A 25,827-nucleotide genomic window follows, 5' to 3' on the forward strand; every position below is an offset into this window, starting at 1 on the left:
CGGGGAGCAATACAGGCCAGGTGCAATGCCAGGTAATTAACTCCAACAGAGACCAAGAGTAGCCAGGTCATCAACTCAGCGTCATTTACTGAAGCAGCTTCTTTCACAAAACTGTAATAAACATAACAAAGGGAAAATAAGACTGAAATAGGTTATATACACAATGCTAATACCAGCAAGGTTAGTCTTACCCCAACAACATGAGCAGGATGGGAATGGACAAGATGATGAGAGGCATTGACCATGTGGATAGCCAGGGGCTTTTTCCCAGGGCTGAAATGGCTAACATGAAGGGGCATAGTTTTAAGGTGCTTGGATGTAGGTACAGAGGGGGATGTCAAAGGTAAGTTTTTCCACACAGAGGGTGGTGGGTGCATGGAATTCACTGCCAGCGACAGAGGTAGAGGCAGTTATAATAGGGTCTCTTAAGAGACCCTTAGATAGGAATATAGAGCTTAGGAAAATAGGGGGCTACACAGTAGGGAAATTCTAGGCAGTTTCTAGAATAGGTTACATGGTTGGCACATCATTATAGGCCGACGGGCCTGTAATGTGCTGTAGATTTCTATGTTCAATGAGAATGGCAAAGTTTTGTGTCAAGACCCTAAACAGGATAGTATCCAACATGAGAGTTTTTCATATATCATGTTAAATTTAGAAATACAGCCTTTCCAGCCTAATGACCTTGCACTGCCCAATTATACCCATAGTCAAAGAAAAGTACAACACAGAAACAAGTCCTTTAGCCCATCTAGTCCACGTCGAGCCATTTAAACTGCCTAGTCCCATCGATCTGAACCCGGACCACAGCCACCCATACCTTCTCATCCATGTACCTATCCCAACTTCTTAAACATTGAAGTCAAGCTCATATGCACCTCGTTCCACAATCTCATGACCTGAGTGAAGAAATCTTCCCTCATGTTCCCCTTAAATTTTTTACCTTTCGCCCTTAACTCATGGCCTCTTGTTGTAGTCCCACCAAACCTCAGTGGAAAAAGCCTGCTTGCATTTACCCTATCTATACCCCTCATAAGTTTGAATACCTCTATCAAATCTCCCCTCAATCTTCTACATTCCAAGGAATAAATTTCCAGCCTATTGAATCTTTCCTTATAACACAGGGCCTCCAGTGCCAGCAACATCCTTGGAAATTTTGTCTGTACTCTTTCAACCTTATTTACATCTTTCCTGCAAGTAGGTGACCAAAATGGGACACAATACTCCAGGTTAGGCCTCATCAACATCCTATACAATTTCAATGTAACATCCAAATTCCTGGACTCAATACATAGACTTATGAAGGCCAATGTGCCAAAAGCTTTTTTAACAACTCTATCTATCTGTGAAACCACTTTCAATGAATTATGAACCTATATTCCCAGATCCCCTAGTTCAACAGCACTCTGCAGTGCCCTACTGATCCATTTGATCAATTAATCTAACATGCACACCTTTAGAATGTAGTAGGAACCAGAACACCTGAAGGAAACCTATGTGGTCACTGGGACAAAGTACATACTGCTGGAATTGAATTTGGGTTGCTGGCGTTGCAAGTGTTAGGCTAACTGCTACACTACCATACTACCCCATTTCTTACAAACATGTTTTGTGAAGATGAATTTCTCAAAGGGAAATTCTCAGGATGAAAATTTAAGCTTCATCTGTCTTCAAAAATTACTTCTTCAAAATTGCTCTGGGGCTTGGATCAGCCCTAATCAGCTTAGAGAATTTGAGATTCCAACGACACAGGTGCAAGAAAAAAAAAAGTTGCAAGAGCTTGCCTCACAGGAGACTGAATAGGAAGCAAAATACAAAAAGTCTGGCAACAGAAGACAGCCTAGGGCAAACCAACATTTGATAGTATAAATTATAAATCATACAAAGGATCCACACCAGCAAGAGGAAACAGGACAGCAAGCAGATTGGTTTGTCTAATTTAAAATCATCAAGTGAGACAAATCGTATTTTTGAAACTAAAAATGCTGGTAACAGATGGGCTAGTGAACAGCTGAAAGAACAAGGGTCATCATCCTACTTTGGACCTCTCACAAGATGAAAGTCCTGATCAATGGTTCCAATGAGGAACATTAACCCCGACGAAGTCTTGTTAGGCCACGACCCAAAACATTTCTCTGCATAGATGGTGCATGACCTGCTGTGTGTGTGTGTGTGTGTGTGTGTGTGTGTGTGTGTGTGTGTGTGTGTGTGTGTGTTACATTAACCCATTGTTCTTTTTCAAATGGTAATATACACTTCTGATATTGAAGAATCTTCAAACTATAGCACTCAATTTGTTTGCTTCTTAATCCAGTCAAAGTTTAGAGATACAGCACAGAATAGGCCCTTCTGGTACAATGAGCCACACTACCCAGCACCCACCTATTTAACACCAGCCAAATCACAGGATAACTTGCAATGATTAATTAACCAACTAACTGGCACATCTTTGTCAGCAGGAGGAAACGGAGCACCGGCAGGAAACCTACATGGCCACTGGGAGAACATGCAAACTCCTTAGGGACGGCACCGGAATTGAACTCTGAACTTCAACGTCCGAGCTGTAGTAACACCGCACTAACCGCTATGCTATTATGGCTGTTCCTTCTCCTGCAACTGACCAAACCTCAACTTGTAATTGCCAAATGCAAATTGAAAAATCAAATGTTGACTTCCTATTTTTGGTTTTTTCCTCTCCATTGAACAATTATGAAAAAATTAGCTCCAGAAATTTCTAACATCCAACACCCTACTGGAGACAAACTCATGACATTAATGCACAGAAAATCTCAAAGGCCACCATTAAAGAGGAGAAAAGTTTCAGGAAAATGCAGAATTTTAACAGCAATGAGGTTGCAACTTTACTGTTCCAAGAAAAAGAAATACAATAATTCATGAAATTTTCCTCAGGAACAATACCTTTGTCAGTAATTCCATCTCCTCCTGTCACTGCCCCAAAATGTCAAAAATCACTTACCAATGTTTAATCCTATGCTCAGCTTCCTTCCAACACTATATCTTTTCCAACTCAAACACTGAAATTGTGCTTTCATTTTTTACAAGAAACCACAAGGACCAAATTTAACATTAGGACAAAATATACAAATATTTACTTGCAATACAGGAATATCTACTTATTTAAGTATCTCACTCAATAGTACCCATATTTGCTCTTACAGCAAATTATGAACCTTCAATCAAATCAGCATGGAGAAAGCAAAAAGCTAGAAGTAATTATGGCAAATCAGAACCTTGTATTCAGTGGTGCAAATCATGGTCCTGAACAATCCAAATCTGGTGGTGAAGTCAAAGATATAGGCAACAAAAAAAAAAAATAGAATACTAACAAAGAATAAAAACTTGCTGTGCTACAAAAGCAAGAACAAGAAGTCATCTTACCTCCATTGCCAGGGCTGCTGTCTGTTGGTCATAATGATTTAGAAGATTTGGCATAAAAGTCATATTATAAGGCAGGTCACGACACATTCTGAGAGAAATAGGCTCACAGGCAAACATACTGTGGCCATCAGCTTGTCTGAAGAGTGTAGACAGTGCATACAGCATCAATAACATCACCCTAATACTCACAGCCATTTCTTCACAGTTCAATGCTTTGAATGTTAGTAGAGGAAAAACAGGTTTGCTAATTGAATGTTGGGTTTCTGAACCCTTTTCTTTGCTCAATCAAGCTTGAACTCCAAAATTTGTTCCCATTTCTGTTTCTGCCTTGGTTTTCTAGAAAAAGTCTGGTACAATAATTAGCATCTTTTTCTTCCTCAAAAAACAATTCTTCAGTAGGTAATTAAAATCCAGATTGGTAGTCAACAGTTTACTTTTGAAGTGAGGCAAAATCTCCATATAGCTCTTTCAGAGCATTAAACATTCTCAAACAGTACTCATTCCACACCACAAGATTCGCTTCTCCAATTAAGGACATTTAAAATACCTGCAAAATAAACAAACAAGCCAGAGGTGATCATTGCCCATATGAATAGCACTCTTCCCCCAAGAAGTTAACTCTTAACATGAGAGTACATGTGTTAACAACCCCTTTGATGAGATTTGAGTATTACTCAGTTTAAAATAAGGAAGGCAGTGTGGAAACCCTGTCTGCATTCAAGACATTTTCAACAGAAATCACTTGCAAGGAATCAGAGCAGAAAACCATGCACCAATCATTCTGAAGTCTACTGTCATACCAAAGCTCAAAGTAAAATTTATTATCAGAGTACACACGTCACCACATACAGCCCTGAAATTATTTTCCCTGCAGGCATACTCTGCAAATCTATAGAATAGTAACTATAAACAGGATCAATATAAGGGCAAGAACATAGAAGACTGTGCAAATGCAAATATAAATAAATAGCAATAAGTAATGAGAACATGAAATAACAAGATAAAGAGTCCTGAAAGTGAGATCACTGGTTGTGGAAACATTTCAATAGATGAGTGTAGTTCCCTCTTTTGTTTAAGAGCCTGATGGTTGAGGGGTAGCAACAGTTCTTGAACCTTGTGGTGCAAGTCCTGAGGCACTTGTACCTTCTACCTGATGACAGCAGCAAGAAAAGAACATGTCCTGGGTAGTGAGTATCTTTGATGATGGATGTTGCTTTCCTACGACAGCATTTCATGAGCTACTGAGTCGAATCCACTACTTTTTGTAAGACTTTCCGTTCAAAGGCATTGGCGTTCCCAGGCCATAATGCAACCAGTCAATAAACCTTCTATAGAAGTTTGACAATATTTTTTGATGTAATGCCAAAACTCCACAGATCCCTAAGAAAGTAGAGGTGTTACTGTGCATTATTTGCAATTACATTATCGGATGGGTCCAGGAAGTGTCCTCTGAGATACTGTCACCCAGGAATTTAAAATTACTGACCCTCTGATGAGGACTGGCTCATGGACCTCTGGTTTCCCTGTCCTTTAGTCTACAACCAGTTCCTTGGTCTTGCTAACATTGAGTAAGATGTTGTTGTTATGACACCACTCAGCCAAATTTTCATTCTCCCTCCTGTATGCCAATTCATCGCCTCCTTTGAAATGGCCCATAACAGTGGTGTCATCAGCAAACTTGGATAGTGTTGGAGCTCTGCTTAGCCACATAGTCATAGTTGTAAATTGAGCAAAGCAGGGGAGGAAGCACACGGCCCTGTGGTGCACCTGTGCTGATGGAGATTGTCAAAGACGTTTTTGTCAATCTGAACTGACTGGGGCAGGGGTGGCCAACCTTTTACATTCCACGCGTCAATTTTTCCACGCACGAGTTCAGACGCAATTTTTTCACGCATGAGTTCTATATTAACATATTTTTACAAGAATTGAATGGGGGTACAAGAGTTGTATGGCGCTTCTGAACTCGTGAGTAAAAAAATTTACGCATGGAATGTAAAAGGTTGGTCACCCCTGGACTGGGGTATGCAAGTGAGGAAATCTAGGATCTAATTGCACAAGGGGGTATTGAGGCCCAAGCCTTGGAGTTTACTGATTAGTCTTGAGGGGATGATGACATTAAATGCTGAGCTGTAATCGATAAAGAGCATCCTGATGCATGCACCTTTGCCGTCCAGTGTTGTGTTAAGAGCCAATGAGGTGTCATCTGTTGTGGACCTATTCAGGTTTATTATCACTGGCATGTGACGTGAAATTTGTCAACTTAGCAGCAGCAGTTCAATGCAATACATAATCTAGCAGAGAGAGAAAAAAAAATAATAAATAAAATAAACCATAACAAATAAACAAATCAATTACGTATATTGAATAGATTTTAAAAGTCCAAAAACAGAAATACTGTATATTAAAAAAAAAGGTGTCCAGAGCTTGCTTGTCCATTTAGGAATCGGTTGGCAGAGGGGAAGAAGCTGTTCCTGAAATCGCTGAGTGTGTGCCTTCAGGCGTCTGCAACTCCTACCTGATGGTAACAGTGAGGAAAGGACATGCCGTGGGTGCTGGAGATCCTTAATAATGGACGCTGCCTTTCCAAGACACCTCTCCCTGAAGATGTCCTGGGTACTTTGTAGGCTAGTGCCCAAGATGGAGGCGACTAGATTTACAACCTTCTGCAGCTTCTTTTGGTCCTGTGCAGTAGCCCGTCCATACCAGTGATGCAGCCTATCAGAAAGTTCTCTCCGGTACAACTATAGAAGCTTGCCAAGACATGCCAAATCTCTTCAAACTCCTAATAAGGTATAGCCGCTGTCTTGTCTTCTTTATAAGTACATCAATATGTTGAGGCCAGGTTGGATCCTCAGAGATCTTGACACCCAGCAACTTGAAGCTGCTCACTCTCTCCACTTCCGATCCCTCTATGAGGATTGGTATGTGTATGTGAACAAACTCTTTCGTAAGACCAGTGATGTTGTGGGGATAGAACTGGACTCTCTGATGGTGGTGTCTGAAAAGAGGATGCTGTCCAAGTTGCATGCCATCTTGGACAATGTCTCCTATCCACTACATAATGTACTGGTTGGGCACAGGAGTACATTCAGCCAGAGACTCATTCCACCGAGATGCAACACAGAGCATCATAGGAAGTCATTCCTGCCTGTGGCCATCAAACTTTACAACTCCTCCCTTGGAGGGTCAGACACCCTGAGCCAATAGGCTGGTCCTGGACTTATTTCCTGGCATAATTTACATATTACTATTTAACTATTTATGGTTTTATTACTATTTATTATTTATGGTGCAACTGTAACGAAAACCAATTTGCCCCAGGATCAATAAAGTATGACTATGACTATTCCTTCATCTTACCCTTCCTGAGGTCCACAATCAGCTCTTTCCTCTTACTGACGTTGAGTGCATTTCATCACTGTCGATGTGAGTGCTACTAGGCAATAGTCATTAACGCAGTCCACATTATTCTTCTTAGGCACTGGTATAATTGTTGCCTTTTTGAAGCAAGTGGGAACTTCTGCCTGCAGCAGTGACAGGTTGAAAATGTCTTTGAATACTCCCGCTGTTGGTTGCCACAGGTTTTCAGAGCCTTACCAGATACTCCATTAGGACCTTCTGCCTTATGAGGGTTCACTCTCTTTAAAGACAGTCTGATGCTGATTCTGATATTGCTCTGGTAGGCAAATTGGAATGGATCCAAGTCACCACTCAGGCAGGAGCTGACATGTTTCAACACCAGCCTCTCAGAGCACTTCATCACTGTGGATTTAAATGCCACTGGGGGATAGTCATTGAGGCAGGCTACCATGCTCTTCTATGATTGAAACCTACTTGAAACAGATGGGTCCCACACACTGCCGAAGCAAGGGGTTGAAGATATCTGTGAACACACCAGCCAGTTGGTCAGCACAGGTTTTCAGTACTTGGTCATGTACTCTGTCAGGACTGAATGATTTCCTTGGATTCACCCTCCTGAAGGCAGCTCACACGTCAGCTTCAGATACTGAAACCAAAGGACCATTGGGAGATGTGGGTCTATGTGATGGTTCCTCCACATTCTAGTGATCAAAATGAGCATAGAAGGTGTTGAGCTCATCGCTTCCCATGTCGCTTGATTTAACTTCCTAGGAGGTATGACATTCAAATCCTGCCACAGCTGTCAAGTATCCCTCATTGATTCCAATCTAGTCCAGAATCTTCATCGTCCATGAGATGGCTTTCCAGAAATCATACCGGCACCTCTTATAGCATACTTGATCCCCAGACTTGAATGCCTCTGATCTAGTCCTCAGCAAATTCCAGATTTCATGGTTCATCCTGGGCTTCTGATTGGGAAAGACCCTGAATGATTATATTGGAACACACTCAAGTACTGCTGTTTTACTGAAGTCTGTTACAATCCTGGTGCAGTCATTCAGATCCTCAGATGAGTGCTTGAATACAGACCAGTCCACTGACTCAAAGTAATCCTGTAATCATTCCTCTGCCTCCCGCAACCACGTTTTATTTGTCTTAATCACTGGAGCCTTGCCTTTTAAGCTCTGTCTGTATGCAGGTAGTAGTACAGCTAATTGGTCCAATTCGTCAAAATGCAGTCTAGGTAAGGAATAATAGGCATTCCTTATCATAGTGTAGCAGTAGTTTAGTGTGTTGGGACCTCTTATGCTAGTGATAACAGGGCAAGGTTTTCTTCAATCAGGCCTGGTTGAAGTCACCAACTGTAATTTGAAATGCTTCGGACCATTTCTTTTCTTCAGATGACACTGGGCAGTGTTGCAAGTGCTTTCTCATAGTCGGCCGCTGGTGGTATATAAACTGCAGTCAAGATCACTGATGAGAACTCCCAAGGCAAATAGTATGGTCTACATTTGACCGTTAGGTGTTCTAAGTCAAGGGAACAAGAGGTCAACATAATCCCTATGTCAATACACCAAAGGGAATTGAGCAAAAAGCCCATGCCACCTCCTTTTTCCAGGGTTTGCAGTTGAAACAATTCTGAAAATCAAAAATCCTTCTGGTCTGACCACTGTGTCCAGTATGTTTGCCGATAGGCAAGTCTCTGTAGATCTGCCTCATCTGTCTCTGATGCAGCAGCCTTGCCCTGAGATTGACAATCTTATTTTCCAACAACTGCACATATGCCAACAAGATGCTGGGTAGAGGAGGCCTCATTTCTGTGTTTCAGCCTGGCTTGGATCCCACCTCTCCTGCTGCGTTTTCGGCCACAGCAATGACCCTTAAAGGCACAGTGCTTACTGCTCTGCATTTTACCATCGATCATTGATGTACTGTAATTTCGAAGACCGTTGTTAAGAGGAAATTTACATGCTGCAGATGGCAGTGAAAGTAATTCAAAAGTAGTACATTTCAGAGGAAATCTGTATCAATTTTCTGCCGCCCAAAGAAAATCACTGATAATCACTGGCACCATCTTTATCGACATTCCCACAAACTAGGCTAGGTAAACAAATCCAAATAATTTTCTTTAAAAAAAACAATGCTTTTTATTTCCACCACTCTGACTATCTCAGAATAGTGTCTGGTCTGCAAAATCCCTGGAGGTACTGTATGTTTAAATTACTTATTGTTGCACTCAAGGAAAACATACAGTTTACAGCATATAGCTGGATACTTGCTGAGTGTCTGAGATCCTATTGCTGCTATTGTTGAAGCTACCAATGTTTGTTGTCTTTTTTTTTGGCATGTGCCTGCATGCGTGCGAGTCTGTGCATGTGTGTGATGATGTCTTTTCTCATGGCTTTTACAAGACGCAGAGCGAGAGAGAGACTGTGTGATGTGTTCTGTCTCAATCTACAGGCATAACCATAAGATTATTCTAAATGACTCTAAAATTATTTTTGTGAACCAAATTATTTTTGTCAACCAAATGTTGACTTCATTTCTGTAATACAGGCTGTATTGTACACAGCCCTCTGCTCAGGGCCTCATATCAAATAATTTATCAACAACTTATATATAAACCCAACAATATGGTGAAGCAGAGATGGTCCAAGGTTGTCATTAGTATCTAGGGAGGATTTGGGTTCAGATGGCACAGTAAAGACCTGTCAGTAATTAAGGTCACAATATATTGTGGGTCTATTTATTAAATAATCATGCTATATAATTGATAAACAACGGGCAGCATAGAATATATTTACAATATCCTGTCAATTATCTTGTAGCATTGGCAAAGGTAAAATACAGTATGTTCAGAACCATGTGCCAATTTTCACTTTTTAACAAAAATCAAATCCCATTAATCTAAAACAACAGGAATTCTGCTGATGCTGGAAATTCAAGCAACACACATCAAAGTTGCTGGTGAACGCAGCAGGCCAAGCAACATCTGTAGGAAGAGGTGCAGTCGACGTTTCAGGCCGAGACCCTTCGTCAGGACTAACTGAAGGAAGAGTGAGTAAGGGATTTGAAAGTTGGAGGGGGAGGGGGAGATCCAAAATGATAGGAGAAGACAGGAGGGGGAGGGATAGAGCCAAGAGCTGGACAGGTGATAGGCAAAAGGGGATACGAGAGGATCATGGGACAGGAGGTCCGGGAAGAAAGACAAGGTGGGGGGGGGGGGGCGCGGACCCAGAGGATGGGCAAGAGGTATATTCAGAGGGACAGAGGGAGAAAAAGGAGAGTGAGATAAAGAATGTGTGCATAAAAATAAGTAACAGATGGGGTACGAGGGGGAGGTGGGGCCTAGTGGAAGTTAGAGAAGTCGATGTTCATGCCATCAGGTTGGAGGCTACCCAGTCAGAATATAAAGTGTTGTTCCTCCAACCTGAGTGTGGCTTCATCTTTACAGTAGAGGAGGCCGTGGATAGACATGTCAGAATGGGAATGGGATGTGGAATTAAAATGTGTGGCCACTGGGAGATCCTGCTTTCTCTGGCGGACAAAGCGTAGATGTTCAGCAAAGCGGTCTCCCAGTCTGCGTCGGGTCTCGCCAATATATAAAAGGCCACATCGGGAGCACCGGACGCAGTATATCACCCCAGTCGACTCACAGGTGAAGTGTTGCCTCACCTGGAAGGACTGTTTGGGGCCCTGAATGGTGGTAAGGGAGGAAGTGTAAGGGCATGTGTAGCACTTGTTCTGCTTACACGGATAAGTGCCAGGAGGGAGATCAGTGGGGAGGGATGGGGGGGGAAGAATGGACAAGGGAGTTGTGTAGGAAGCGATCCCTGCGGAATGCAGGGGGGGGGGGAGGAGGGAAAGATGTGCTTAGTGGTGAGATCCCGTTGGAGGTGGCGGAAGTTACGGAGAATAATATGTTAATAATAAGAATAATAATAATAAGCCATTAATCTAGCCTTGATGCAACATCACGCACATCTTTAGGGAATCATATTCTGTAAATGATTCAACTTTACATGTCAGTTAGCACACAAGTCACTTTTTTCTGTAATTAATGTACTTCTTCACAAAATATTCAAAAATTAGCAAAACGAATCTTACCTCCTGAGGTACCACATCTTTTTGAGCGCTACCAACTTTGGTTCCTCTGTGACAATATTGACTCCTGTGAAAATAGCAGCATTTAAAGCAGATCTCTGGGATGAGGTTTGTGAATTCACAATTTTGCATACATGAGGTCAATATCCAAATAACCCCTCTTCTCACCAGCTAATTAATTTGCACGTTTTTGGTACCAGTTTGATGGTATCAGGTGACATTGAACACTGGACAAGACTTCAAGTAACTAATATAGCATTTCAATCAAAGCAGTTGCTTGAAGCTATGCACTCATTGTGGGTGTATTTTCTTCAAGCAGAACTTCAAAACTGAACATGGGAAATTATAAATAATCATAAAGATTATGATTATTAAAGATTCAAATTTCTTTAACATCATTTCCAGTACACAAGTGTAAAGGGGAATGAAATAATTGTTACTGTGGATCCCACACAACACAAAAAAACAAAAAACAATAATAATCAAAAAACATAATAAACATAAATATACAAGATAGCTTACACACAGAATTTGAATATCAAGAGTTTACACAGGAATATGTATTTAAATAACCAGCAGATTAAGTCTCAAATTAACTCTGTAATGCAGCAGTGGATGAAATTTCTTTTAAGTCCTTGTTATGTTTACACTGTATGCAGGGTATCTGACCATATCTTTGTCCCTATCACTCAAGTCAATGCATCTTGCCTGACTCTGCAAAGTTCAAGTTCCATCAATTGGAGTTGTAAAAATCCAATTTCATGGTCATCCCAAATATCTAATGGCAGCAAAATTACTGACACTAAAATAACTTCAATAATTTAAGAGCAGGGAAAAATCCTAAATGCAATATTGTGAAGAAAAAAAGAGTGGATAATTATCTGCAATATGCAACCAAAAGATATTAGCTTGAAAGTTTCCACTTCTGACAATTAAATAACTTACACTGATCATCATTTTTCAAAGGGAGATTTATTTGATACCTTTGTTTATATAAAAACACAAGATGGGTTTAAACCTATTGGACAGACTAGAAGGAACAATTGCCAGTCTACAAAGTTCCAAGTTGAAGGAGTCTGATGTTTACAACCGTGAGCAGCACCACAGTAGTTTTGAATGGAGCAAATGAATGACAATTTTAATATCTGATTTCCCATTCCCACCCAAAGTATTGTGCTGAAGGTGTCTATTTCTGTATTTCAGACCAAGCTAAGGCACTTTAAATCCCAACTGCAAATGTCTTAAAAGAAAAAAAATAACGAAGACACCAAGATAATTCTAATTATATTCTGTGGACAGAAAGTGGGAATTTATTTTATTTAGAGATACAGTGCAGAACAGGCCCTTCTGGCCCAACAAGTCATGCCACCCAGCAACCCACCTATTTAACCCTAGTCTAATCACAGGACAATTTACAATAACCAATTAACCTACTAACTAGTAAGCCTTTGGACTGTGGGAGGAAAACAAGAGTACCCAGAGGAAAGCTACATAGTCACAGACTTCTTGCAGCTGGCACTGCAGTTGAACTCTGAACTCCAAAGTCTTGAGCTCTAATAGTGCCATGCTAACTGAAATAATACCATGGCAATGCCAAAATGCTTGTTTGGTGACAAGCCATCAATTCTAAAGAAAATATAAGGTAAACAATTCCTTTCCAAACATCTGCTGCTGTTACACAAAATAATCTGCAGATGCTCTGATCAAAGCAACACTTTCAGTACGCTGGATGAACTCAGCAGGTCGGGCAGCATCAGTTAGAAACGGTGAGTCAACGTTTCGAGCAGGAACCCTTTGTCGGGACTGACGAAGGGTTCTGGCCCGAAATGTCGACTCATCGTTTCTAACTGATGCTGCTCAACCTACTGAGTTCATCCAGCGTACTGAAAGTGTTGCTGCTGTTACAGATAGACAACTTCAAAACTCATCATGCTGTGCTATTCACAAAAAGTCACAATAGATTCTAGCTTTATGATCACAATTTTCTTCATAAAACCATTAGACTTGGAGCAAAATTAGCCTATTCAGTCCAATGAATCTCTCTGGCATTCCATCATGGTTTATTTATAATCCCTCAACCCCATTTTTCTCCCTTCTTCCCATAAGGGACTCAGAATCAGACTTATTGTCAGCCACATCATGAAATTTTTGTTTTGTGGCAACAGTACAATACATGATATAAAAGCTACAAAATAATTACAAAATAAAATGCTCAAGTAAAACAAGTAAAATTAAGCCTGTATTTTTTTGTGTATTTCTGTATATCAAGAATTCTGATACCAAGCTTCATCATATCTTTGCAACAACATAACCAAGTTCTTGAAAAGGCTGCAAAAGAGAATTTGAAGGAATGAGATATACTTAAACGGGGACAGTTGAAAAAGTTGTTATTGCAGGGAAGCATAAATGCACCATGGATTAAAATTGTTGCTGTACGAGTTGCCTTAAGTGATAACCTATTAGACGTACTGGAGTTGTGTACAAATCAGAATGGCTACAAAAGTCACTAGCGCCTCACCTGGCCTGATCAAGTTACTTTTCAGCTTCACAACTTGCCGTAGTAAAAATTTAGCTCACTATCTCTTGATCATTAATACCATAATAATATACTACAGATGAAGACTGACCTTGCAGTAAGACATACCGCTGCCAAAAGACAGCAAACCGATGACAAAAAGTAATAATATCCAAATGCATTTTGTAAGGAATCTGTGTGGTATTCTCAAGTTTCAGTTATAGTTCTCAGACTTAAAATGAATTCAAACTGCAGGGTGGAGAAAATGTTCAGTGCCTTAAATCAGACTTCATTGTGGGGATGAAACTCGTAAGGAAATACTGACTACAAATCAGCGTTGATTAGCAACCCAGCTCAGATCCCCAAATATTTGTTGAAATAGTAATAAAAACTTACCATATTAGTGAACTTCATATCTACTAGGAATCTGGGCTCAATATTGAATGTGGGTGCTACAGTATCATAGCAGTTAGCACAACACTATGACAGCTCAGGGTGTCAGAGTTTGGAGTTCAATCTTGACGCCTAAGGAGTCTCTGTACATCCTCCCCATGGAATGCTTGGGTTTTCTCCGGGTTCTCTGGTTTCCTCCCACAGTCCAAAGACGTATTGAGTAGGTTAATTGGTCATTGTAAATTGTCCCGTGATTAGGTTAGGGTTAAATCAGGGTTTGCTGGGTGATGAAGCTCGAAAGACCTATTCCATGCTGTATCTCTAAATAAAAATAAATAAAATAAACTGTTTGGAGTTTTATTCTATGACTTGATGTGTTTTGTTCTTATGTCAGACAAGTCCAATAGGCATCAAAAAGTAAAATAATAATTCATTTTGCCACCTCTATAACCAAGATTTGTTATTTCGACATTGAATGGCAAGCAATTTATAGAAAAAAAATTATTAATCCTACATTTGGTAAACTGGTAGTCAATTGTAATCTCAAGATTCTTCCTTGTTCAGCTCTGCCATAGGCAAGAGAAAGAAAGAAAAGAACTGGCACCCAACATTCAGAGACTAATTATTCTGTTACGATTTTCATATTAACTCACAAAGATAAAGAAAAAGACAATTTCAAGGTAAGTGGTCTGTCAGAACTGTGGTCAGAGTGTGTTTTGCAATGCAAGGTGGTGGGAACTCAGCATATTCTTCTACAAATGCACAACTTGAATTATTAATTTTAAATTTAAAACATTATGAGAAATTGAGCTCACGGGAATGCATCCCTTCATATTCTTGATCTTCCATTATTGCATTAAATCAAACTGAAATATAAAAACGTTATTCACATCTTTGCTATGCCACTCAGATCAATTTTTTAAAAATGTAAAACTTGGAAAAACCTGAGAAAATTTGCACAATTAGTTTTTCAGCACAAGTGGTGTGCCATTACACAACTCTAAAATCATGGGAATAGTTTTAATCAAAAGGATTGACGGTGGATATGCAATGGCAAGCATTTAAAGGTTGCATGGATGAACTACAACAATTGTTCATCCCAGTTTGGCAAAAGAATAAATCAAGGAAGGTAGTGCACCCGTGGCTGACAAGAGAAATTAGGGATAGTATCAATTCCAAAGAAGAAGCATACAAATTAGCCAGAGAAAGTGGCTCACCTGAGGACTGGGAGACATTCAGAGTTCAGCAGAGGAGGACAAAGGGCTTAATTAGGAAGGGGAAAAAAGATTATGAGAGAAAACTGGCAGGGAACATAAAAACAGACTGTAAAACCTTTTATAGATATGTAAAAAGGAAAAGACTGGTAAAGACAAATGTAGGTCCCCTGCAGACAGAAACAGGTGAATTGATTATGGGGAGCAAGGACATGACAGACCAATTGAATAATTACTTTGGTTCTGTCTTCACTAAGGAGGACATAAATAATCTTCCAGAAATAGTAGGGGACAGAGGGTCCAGTGAGATGGAGGAACTGAGCGAAATACATGTTAGTAGGGAAGTGGTGTTAGGTAAATTGAAGGGATTGAAGGCAGATAAATCCCCAGGGCCAGATGGTCTGCATCCCAGAGTGCTTAAGAAAGTAGCCCAAGAAATAGAGGATGCATTAGTGATAATTTTTCAAAACTCGTTAGATTCTGGACTAGTTCCTGAGGATTGGAGGGTGGCTAATGTAACTCCACTTTTTAAAAAAGGAGGGAGAGAGAAACCGGGGAATTATAGACCGGTTAGCCTAACGTCGGTGGTGGGGAAACTGCTGGAGTCAGTTATCAAGGATGTGATAACAGCACATTTGGAAAGCGGTGAAATGATCGGACAAAGTCAGCATGAATTTGTGAAAGGAAAATCATGTCTGACGAATCTCATAGAATTTTTTGAGGATGTAACTAGTAGAGTGGATAGGGGAGAACCAGTGGATGTGGTATATTTGGATTTTCAAAAGGCTTTTGACAAGGTCCCACACAGGAGAGTGTGCAAACTTAAAGCACACGGTATTGGGGGTAAGGTATTGGTGTGGGTGGAGAATTGGTTAGCAGACAGGAAGCAAAGAGTGGGAATAAACGGGACCTTTTCAGAATGGCAGGCGGTGACTAGTGGGGTACCGCAAGGCTCAGTGCTGGGACCCCAGTTGTTTACAATATATATTAATGAATTGGATGAGGGAATTAAATGCAGCATCTCCAAGTTTGTGGATGACACGAAGCTGGGTGGCAGTGTTAGCTGTGAGGAGGATGCTAAGAGGATGCAGGGTGACTTGGATAGGTTGGGTGAGCGGGCAAATTCATGGCAGATGCAATTTAATGTGGATAAATGTGAAGTTATCCACTTTGGTGGCAAAAATAGGAAAACAGATTATTATCTGAATGGTGGCCGATTAGGAAAAGGGGAGGTGCAACGAGACCTGGGTGTCATTATACACCAGTCATTGAAAGTGGGCATGCAGGTACAGCAGGCGGTGAAAAAGGCGAATGGTATGCTGGCATTTATAGCAAGAGGATTTGAGTACAGGAGCAGGGAGGTACTACTGCAGTTGTACAAGTCCTTGGTGAGACCACACCTGGAGTATTGTGTGCAGTTTTGGTCCCCTAATCTGAGGAAAGACATCCTTGCCATAGAGGGAGTACAAAGAAGGTTCACCAGATTGATTCCTGGGATGGCAGGACTTTCATATGAAGAAAGACTGGATGAACTGGGCTTGTACTCGTTGGAATTTAGAAGATTGAGGGGGGATCTGATTGAAACGTATAAGATCCTAAAGGGATTGGACAGGCTAGATGCAGGAAGATTGTTCCCGATGTTGGGGAAGTCCAGAACAAGGGGCCACAGTTTGAGGATAGAGGGGAAGCCTTTTAGGACCGAGATGAGGAAAAACTTCTTCACACAGAGAGTGGTGAATCTGTGGAATTCTCTGCCACAGGAAACAGTTGAGGCCAGTTCATTATTTAAGAGGGAGTTAGATATGGCCCTTGTGGCTATGGGTGTCAGGGGGTATGGAGGGAAGGCTGGGGCGGGGTTCTGAGTTGAATGATCAGCCATGATCATAATAAATGGCGGTGCAGGCTCGAAGGGCCGAATGGCCTACTCCTGCACCTATTTTCTATGTTTACTCTCTGTGATAAATATTTCCCCCAACTTTTCTTCTGAAGTTTGCACCTGATCCTACATTTTAAATATCATTTATCTTAACTTAATAAAACGTAAATTTTCTATGCACCTTTACCAATGTTTTTGCTTTCAAATATGGGCACTTTGTAGAGATTTTGTACATCAAAAACATTCTTACGTTACACCCATGATCCCACACCCACCTTTGTGACACTGGTCGGAGAATATGCTTGCATTTTATCCCCTCCATAACTGGGAAGTGTCCTTCTAAATTTTTAAAATGACAAAAACCTTTACACCTGACAAAAATTAATTCCTCAAAAAGGCAGATCGGCCTCAGCACGAAATTAAATCTGGCATATCACTTTTTGCTCACGTTCGCTTCTCCCTCAAGCAGTGCACAAGAAAATTGAAATGTCTAACGAGATAAAACAAGTTACAGATGTGATAACACCCATCATTCCTGGGACTTTAAAAGAAAAACAACTGAAATATCCATGATTTTTGAGCAATTAGACAGGAAAACAAATCACCCTACAAAATAAAAACACAATGCCACTAATTTTCCTTTGGGGAATAGGGGGAGGGGACGCGTTAGAGAGAGCATACTCCACGAATGATCCCAAACTCCGAATCAAGCGCCGCCTACACCATTGTCATCAATTAAGTGAAGCAGTAAAATAAACTCAAATTGACTTTATTAACCGATATTGGAGTAGGCAACCCCGGTCATTTCAGATCAAGCTCAAAGACGTCAAACCTTGGGCTTCTGAACCTAATCCCCTTCTCACTGCATCTCTTTCAACCCCGCACACCCCCCGACATATCACCCACCTGCTGCCCCCACCACTCTCTCCAGCAATCATTCGCCTCATCGCCCTTCCCCCAGTTAGACCCAAGCTGCACTACTCCGGACTACCGACTCATTTCCACCCGGACCACTACCGCCACGATTGGTTCCCCTCCGCCCTCACCGTTCACACAACACCGATCACCTTCCATCGCCGGACACTCACCAACCGCTCGACTGACCCGAGCACTACACCTCCCACACGAGGCCTGATTGGCTGCAGGAACACGGCGAATGGTGAGCGATAATACTCGTCACCCGGGAAACGTGTTCCAGCACCTCTGATCCCGTGACAGTGTGCCGGAGACCCTATTGGTCCGCTGCGGAGGGGCGCTGGCGGAGGCTGTTACCGTGGAAACCGAGCGAGGCTGACTCGGGAGACGGCGATGGTATCGATTGTTGTTAGACAGAGAGGTGAGAAAGTGCCAGACCCATCTTTGTGCCCTGTCAACCGCAACCACAGGGTAATAGAGTCAGGAGCATGGAAGCAAGTCATTCGGTCTAACCGGTCCTTGATGCGTGTCTAACTCAGTCTCATTTGGCCCATAAAACCTTTCCTATTCATGTACCTGTCCAAGTACTTTTTCGTGTCGTTAATCTATCTGCCTCAGCCTCTTCCTCTGGCAGCTCATTCCAAAAATTGACATTATGAGCGCTGTCACTAGAAAGCATCCAACATCAAAAACCCCCCACACTCTAGGCCATGCTCTCTTTTCAGTGCCGCAATCAGGAAGAAGGTACGGGAGCCACAGCACCCACTCCACCAGGTTCAGGAATAATTATTATCCTTCAGCCATCAGGCTCTTGAGCCAAAGGGAATAACTTCACTCGCCCTTTGCTAAACTGTTGGACTTTCTTTCAAGGACTCTTTATATGATGTTTTTGACGTTTATCGTTTGTTTACATATTATTGTTATTTTTGTTTTTGTATTTGGAGTTTGTTGTTTTTGGCATATCGGTTGTTGTCTGTCCTGTTGGGTGCGGTCTTTCATTGATTCTGTTCTGTTTCTTTTGTATTTACTGTGAATGCCCGGAAGAAAATGAATCTGCGTTTACATTCACAGCATGTACTGTACTTTGATAATAAATTTACTTTGAACTTTGACCAAGTTGCCCTTCACGATCCTATTAAATCTCTCCCCTTTCAACTTAATTGATCCTTGATTCTTCGACCCGGGGGGAAAAAACTGAATGTGTTCACCCCATCTGCCCTCTCTTGTGAGAAAACGGGTACCAACCCTCTCTTACCTGACATATCTTCCCTGAAACATGTACTTAAGTGTTTAGGCACAAGATTAGTCTTCTGAGGATATTTAACTAAGTAGCTGCTTTTGCATGGCATCTCCCCACCCAGCCTTTATCCTGCCTTATCGAATTAAGCATACATCCTCGAGGTTTGTTCTTTCTCTTATGTCCCTGTATTAGCATAATCGTGCAACAAGTGAAAAAAGGTTTATGGATTGGTAGTTAATGCAACCCTGTCTGCTGTTAAGAACCTCTAAACTGAAATATGCAGATGATAAGAAAAATAGTAATAGATTTGGAAATTACTGTATATTGATATTGCAAATGAAATTAACCCAAATGTTAAATAATAAGTTTGATGTAAATGAGGATAAATATTAAATGCTAATTAATTCAAAAGAAAGTGCAAAAGAATTAGAAATCTAGGATGCTGTGCACTATTTTTTGAAAGTGGGAACAGAGCAACAAAGCAAACAAGGCTTATAGAAATGAAGACATAGTGGAACTGTGCATAAAACTGAAGTATCACATCCAATTCAGACAACACTCTGGGAAGGACAAGGTGCTGTAGACTGTCCAAGAATAAGGGATTGCAGTTAGGGTGAGAGACTAGAGAAAATAATATGGTTTCCCTTAAAGCAGAGAAGGCTGAGAACATTAGATAGAGATATCTAAGGTTTAGATAAAGTGACTGATTGAAGACAATAAAAGGATTTTGTTATAAAATGAGCTACTGTATTAGCATTGGGAAGATGTTGCTATGGGTACAGATACAAACTAGCAGTATTCAAAGGGAATAGAATAAATCAAGGAGAAAATATGCAAAGATATGGGAGGAAACCAGAAAAGAGCAGCTAACTGGATATCTTTTTGGAAACTTCTATCAATATAAAGAACCAAATGGCAAATTTGAAAATAATGCATATCTCACCCATTAGAGTCTCTACAATTAGGGATGTCAGCCTAGTTTATTGGCAACACTCTCACTTCTGGGTAAGCAAGTAACGCACTCCCAGTGACTCCAGCTCAGAATCAACAAAAGGTTGATAAAGCCAATATTAGTTGCCAAAATTGCTGAGAAAATCGTTAAGTAAAATACATAGACCAAAAACAATGCAATAGAAAATAAAATTAAAGGGCCAATGTGTTGCTGAATCTGTATTCACTCAGCATAGTTCTTACAATCCAGGTCTTGTTCTTCCCAATCTATCACAAATAGAATTTGAAGCAGAACACTGTCAAAAGCCTTATAAAAGTTGAATTGAGCTGGGATGTAGAAGATTTCACTTTTGGTATTTTGAGTGTTATTTAAGAATTGGACACATTTTCAAATTCAATGCTGCGGATGTGCATAGTAAAAGGCAGGCTATGGCTTCCTGGTTTGCATCAAGACTGCTCATGATACTTGTCAGGTATCCCTTCTGAAACCTGTACCATTTAGCTGAGTTCTATCATTCAGTTAGTGTAGAGATCAGGCTAATAGGCACATTACCTTGATTAGATCCTTCATCTTTGATTTTAGTGAAGAATCAACTCATTTGTCCCATCTGATCTGTACCAGTTCCCATGCTCCATGAAATTCACCCTCAATATTTTTAGATTTAACCCTATTAACTTTATTTCATGGTAGTGAGATCTGCAATCTTCCAATTACCTATAGAAATTCTAGAAATTCGATAGAACTGAGAAAGTTTTCATATATATTAAATTTTTTTTTAGTCTTGGTTTGTCTTGTGTTTCTGTGATATCATTCTGGAGGAACAAATTGTATCATTTCTTAATGCATGCATTACTAAATGACAAAAGAGGACTATGTGTCCTCATAATCTAATCTAATCTAATATTTATTGTGTAACTTTATCTTCTGAAGGTATTTAAGGTTTTCTGCAGAACATGGTTCCATCTAGTGATGTCAGCAGCCGTCTTGTTCCAGACTTCACTGGCAATTCAAATTTCAGCTTAGATATCAAGAAAAAATGGCTTTTATATAGTGTCTTTGTGACCTTAATCCTGAAGAAGGGTCTCAGCCCGAAACGTCAATTTTTATTATTTCCGTAGATGCTGCCTGACCTGCTGAGTTCCTCCAGCATTTGTGTGTGATGTTCTGGATTTTCAGCATCTTTAGAATCTCTTGTGTTCCCAAGTTTCTTCATTGTCATTTAAGCACATTTTGGGATTTGTTGCTGCAGCAGTTATTTTTTGCACAGTATACTTCCACAAATAGAACATATCCTATTTTAATAATGGTGATTGAGAATAAATTTAAACAAGTTCACAGGAATATCTTCCTTCAGGATCTGTCTCCTCATCTGCCATCATTTTCTTTTGGTATAAGAGATTATTTTTAATAGCTGAACTGTACTTAATAAATTGAAACTTTTCTCTCTGTTATACCTTACATCTCCGTCTCTTCCCTTAAAGTAGTCAAAGATCCAGAAATGTTAGGAATTCAATTTGTGTTCATCAAAACTGGTACAGAGAAATTTCCCTCAAAACTCTCTATACCACTTAGCAAAAATATGAAATGCAGTTGTAATTCAAATGATCACTTCCAGACATTAATTTTTTGTAAGTCCTTCATTTTCCGAACAGCTCTCTTTAAGTTTGAATGTGGAAAACTTTCCTTGGTTGTGGTTCTAATTGCTGGCTGCCTCATAATTTATGTAATGACGTTCTATCTTTCAGTTCCAATTTGAATGGAATGATTTAATACAGGAAGGAAAAACACGATTTAAACATTTCAAAATGACATTTGCGCCACTCAGGATTATGAATGGGCCTAAAATGCAGACTAAGATGAGCACATGGACACCCCTGAATCATCAGCCTACCAATGACAAGGCAAGTGGGTGAGATTTCAAATTACCAAAGGGTATACTGTTTAATAATTCATGTTATACAGCTATTGCCTAAGTAGAATTTGGATTGCATTCTGTAGTGTGTGTTTTGTAAAGTGGATTATCATGCCCAGCATTAACATATGATAGATTTTTATGATCAGAGATATGATCAACAAACTTTATCAAATTATTATGTCAGATGAAGTAAGATTACCATATAACTATTATATCAATGCAATCTTGCTTGCCTTGCTGATAGATGTGTCCTAGTGTGAGAACTCTGGCACATTTCTAGTTGAAGCCATGTTTGGGACTCAGTTACCAAAAACACATGATTCTATTGTAACCCAGGTTAATGAAACCCAGAGTTCTACCTGCAGAGGGATGAAAACAAGGTTACCGATTTTAAAAAAAGAAATTTTGAGAAAAACGCTATGCGAGGGAGGGGCGTAGCTGGACACAGGACAGACAAATAGAGAAAAGCAGCAATGATGAGAAGCTGCAGACATGAAACTGTTAAGAGTGGAATTAATAGTGAGCATCTCTATCCTACTAACTTGAAACCTTCAGGTTCAAACCCCTGGAGGAGAGACAATAGCGATAAAAGATTTATTGAATCTACAGGTATAACATGTAGCAGCTATAACGAGACAATATCGGCAGAGACCAGTGTCCAAAATCCCTGCTGTGTAGTTGGGAATTAGTTCTGCAAAATCATACCAAGGCTTTTGGTCAAGCTTTGTACAAGCTTGTGAATTGACTTTCTGTGGATGGTCAACTATTTCATTCCAATGAACCAAGAAACACGATGGCGAGCCCCCCAGAATGAAGAACCAGTGCCGGAACAAAATGTGTAATGACGCAGAGGATTTAATACAGTTGGATGTGTAAGTTTATTTTCATTCGAAGAATCTGAATTTGATTTTCCGCAAGAACTAATTATTTTTGCAAAGACTTTGATATGTTACTGAATGAGATTTACTTTGTTTAAGTTGTCATGTTCGACAATTGTCATGAAAGGTGTTAAACTGTGTATGTATAATTTTTAAATTTGAATTTAAACTTGTAGATATACTGCCCGGAACTGAAACTGAAGTTAACTATACTACTTGAGAATAGGAATTATATTTGGTTTTGTAACTGACTAGGGTTAAGTAAAAAGGAAAGTTTCTTCTGTAAACTTTTAAATAGGGAATAACACTAGATCTAACTAGTTAGAGAAATTGGAGTAAGAAAGGTTATTCTAATGAATATCGCTGATTCTAACTAAACAGTAATTTGGCTTTTGTTGATATCTGAGATTTGGAACCTAAACAGAATGTTCTGAATTTTGAATTGTTCTTGCTCATGTAAATATTTTGTACCTATTACTTTTTTTCTTATAAACAAAACCTTATTTCTACAGGTGTGTTGTTTCTATTCACTGTCTCCTTCTGATATCTAGATTCTTCTGATGGCCTATTAGCACCTAGTGTAATTTGATTTTCTCTAAAGAGTGCGGTGACTAGTCATTCATGATAAGACTGGTGATACACAGGTGTTACACTATCAAGTATTTAAATTAAAACACATTCCTTGTTTTATAGCCTACTTTTTGAAAACGAATTCTTTCTATGCACAACCATTGATTGTTGCTGTTTGCTATACATGAAGATTTTTATAATTCAAAGGAATGGCTCTCAACTTCTTCAGTGTGATATATTTATATTATATGATGTGGTTCTAGACAAAATCTTGGAGACTTTTAGTGGCTCTGCTCTAAATATTTTTCATGTTAAGAAGAGATTGTTTAATTTATTTTTTTATTCCCCCCCCCCACTACCCCCCACAACAGGTCTTTGGAGAAAGAGGAGAATTACTTGGGAAATGGGTAAGAGGGCCATGCATTTGTTTTGTAGATATTTAAAAACTTATCTAGACCATGTTTCCCACGCTCTCTTTAAACTAACTAGGGCCCCCGTTTCCATCCCTCCTTAAAAACTCACCAGGGCCCCATTCACAAGTTCCTTTTAAATTCGCTGGGGCCCAATTTCTCACATTCTCTTTAAATTAATCAGGGCCATGTTTACAGCTTTCCTTATAAACTCCCAAACCCCATGAGTAACATTCAACACTCTGGAAAATTTGCCAGTCCAGAAATACCAAAGTCTGAGCATTTAGATTGTTGAAGTTTTACTGTAACTGATAGGAAACACAATACATTACAACTCTTGCCATTGCATCACTTCCTTGGAGATCATTGCATCTTCTGATTCTCTTCTTGGAGAAGGACAAAGAAGTTAGATAGAAGCAGTAATTTATATTACTGCTTCTTGCTTGTAGGGGATAGAATAAACTTTAGGGCATAAGAGATAGGGATTACAGAAAATGTGGAACATGAATACCTGCATTGGATCAAGTGGTAATAACTGAATCAGAAAAGGGAGGTACTTTGGGAATATCCTAGTCTAAGGAGATGCACATAATTTGATGTCATTAGGATGTTATGGGCAGCTTTTGCCAGGGTTATGTCTTTTGCAGTCAGCATTTGGAAATGTATTTGGAAAAATATGGCCTAATTAGGGAGAGCCAGCTTGGCTTTGTGTGGGACAAGTTGTGCATTACTAACTTGATTGAGTTTTTTGATGAGGTGATGAGGGTAAATGATGAAAGTAGAAGTTTGGATGTTGTCAACATGGATTTTAGTAAGGCGCTTGATAAGATCCCAAACAGAAGGCTCATCCAAAAAATTAAGATGTATGGGATCCAGAGTGATGCAGGACTGGTTTGTCCACAGAAGACTGAGGGTAGTGGTTGAAAGAACTTATTCTAGGTTCCAGTAAAATGGCAGCATGCTCAGTCACAGCGGCTTCTACGGAGCCAACCAAAGGTGTTATTGTCTTTTTAAAACATTTTTTATGATAGCAAGACACTACTGGCCATTAAGATCTTAAAGTTCTGCAGGTCTACCCCATCAGTGAGTTTCTCATTGGCAGAGAAACTGGAGGAGCTGGACTGGGTGTGGCTTGTGCTGATACCTGCAGGAGTCAGTGCACGAAGGCGGTCTCACAGCGAGTTATCATCTTAGTCACTTTTCTTGTGATCGTAAGAACCTGTTGGAGATTGTTACTACGGAATGCTGCAGGTCCAATTCACAGGTTTATTGGCAGACAGCAGGGGAGCAGCGTGACCTCGGTCATAGTGAGGACAAGGCCTCAAGCCACGATGTCACTTATTTACAGTTGCCCAGGAGAGTCTGTACGCTCTACCAGAGTGCTGGGGGGGCGATGTGGCGCGGAGTCCAATCTGGAGTTGGTGCTGCCCTTCAGTGTTTGCTCAGCAGAGTACAAGCCATATTGTGTTCAGCTGCAGACTGCTACAACATTCGTGGACTCAGGGTCTTGGCCTATATTTTTCATGACTGTATTTTTACTGATCTCTTACATGTGCCTTCTGCTGTGTAAGACTGTAGGTACTGTGTTTTACACCTTAGCCCAGGAGTAATGCTGTATTCTTGGGTATTCATGTATGGTTACATGGGTATTCATGTGCAGACACGTGACATAGAGCGCCAAAGGTTTAAAAAGGAGAGTAATTTTCAACGGTCTTTTTAAATCAGAGCAAGAGGCCGAGAGAAAAGGAGTAGGAATCTCGGAGAGAAGACTTTTTTTTACACTGCTCTGGGAAAAGAGGCTAGGCTGCGCAGGCGGGTGACGTAGAGCGCCAAAGGTTTAAAAAAAGGCCACCATATACAGTGGGCGGCGGAGTGAGAGGGAGCAGAGTGGGACGGCTTTGGCTCAACAGGCTTCGGCGTGAACAAGCAGAGGTAAGGGTAGGTTCCGGTAATTTTTGTCTTGTTTGTTTAAAGTAGAGAGAATGCCAGGCAGGATGTTGGAATGCTGCTCTTGCAGGATGGGAAGTCAGGGAGCCCTCCGGTATCCCTGACAACGACATCTGCAAGAAGTGCATCCAGCTGCAGC

At 40.4% G+C, this 25,827-nt stretch overlaps 2 protein-coding genes across 9 annotated transcripts in view; one reads left to right on the forward strand and one right to left on the reverse strand.

Annotated features, from left to right (window-relative positions):
• The window catches only part of LOC140193913 (frizzled-3), a 100,508-nt gene extending 82,525 nt beyond the window's left edge, over positions 1-17,983 (reverse strand). For 2 of the 6 annotated variants that reach the window (XM_072251073.1, XM_072251078.1), the window contains exons 1-4: positions 17,908-17,983; positions 13,775-14,092; positions 10,867-10,930; positions 3,400-3,946 (exon numbers count right to left, since the gene is read on the reverse strand). In XM_072251073.1, the coding sequence (XP_072107174.1) occupies positions 3,400-3,594 (195 nt within the window). In that variant the 5' untranslated portion in view covers positions 3,595-3,946; positions 10,867-10,930; positions 13,775-14,092; positions 17,908-17,983. Of the gene's footprint in view, positions 1-3,399; positions 3,947-10,866; positions 10,931-13,774; positions 14,093-17,136; positions 17,159-17,907 lie in introns of those variants that run through there. The other 4 variants (XM_072251074.1, XM_072251075.1, XM_072251076.1 and 1 more) reach the window with 4 other exon arrangements.
• Positions 17,984-18,108: 125 nt separating this feature from the next.
• The window catches only part of fbxo16 (F-box protein 16), a 48,738-nt gene continuing 41,019 nt past the window's right edge, over positions 18,109-25,827 (forward strand). For all 3 annotated transcript variants that reach the window (XR_011884997.1, XM_072251079.1, XM_072251080.1), the window contains exons 1-3: positions 18,109-18,197; positions 21,714-21,869; positions 23,703-23,738. Coding sequence is in view for 2 of the 3 variants with exons in the window: in XM_072251079.1 (XP_072107180.1) it covers positions 21,774-21,869; positions 23,703-23,738 (132 nt within the window). In the remaining variant the exon portion in view is untranslated. The remainder of the gene's footprint in view (positions 18,198-21,713; positions 21,870-23,702; positions 23,739-25,827) is intronic.

The sequence above is a fragment of the Mobula birostris genome, chromosome 2 (genome assembly GCF_030028105.1).
Source record: "Mobula birostris isolate sMobBir1 chromosome 2, sMobBir1.hap1, whole genome shotgun sequence".
In the NCBI taxonomy this organism is placed as follows: Eukaryota; Metazoa; Chordata; class Chondrichthyes; order Myliobatiformes; family Myliobatidae; genus Mobula; species Mobula birostris.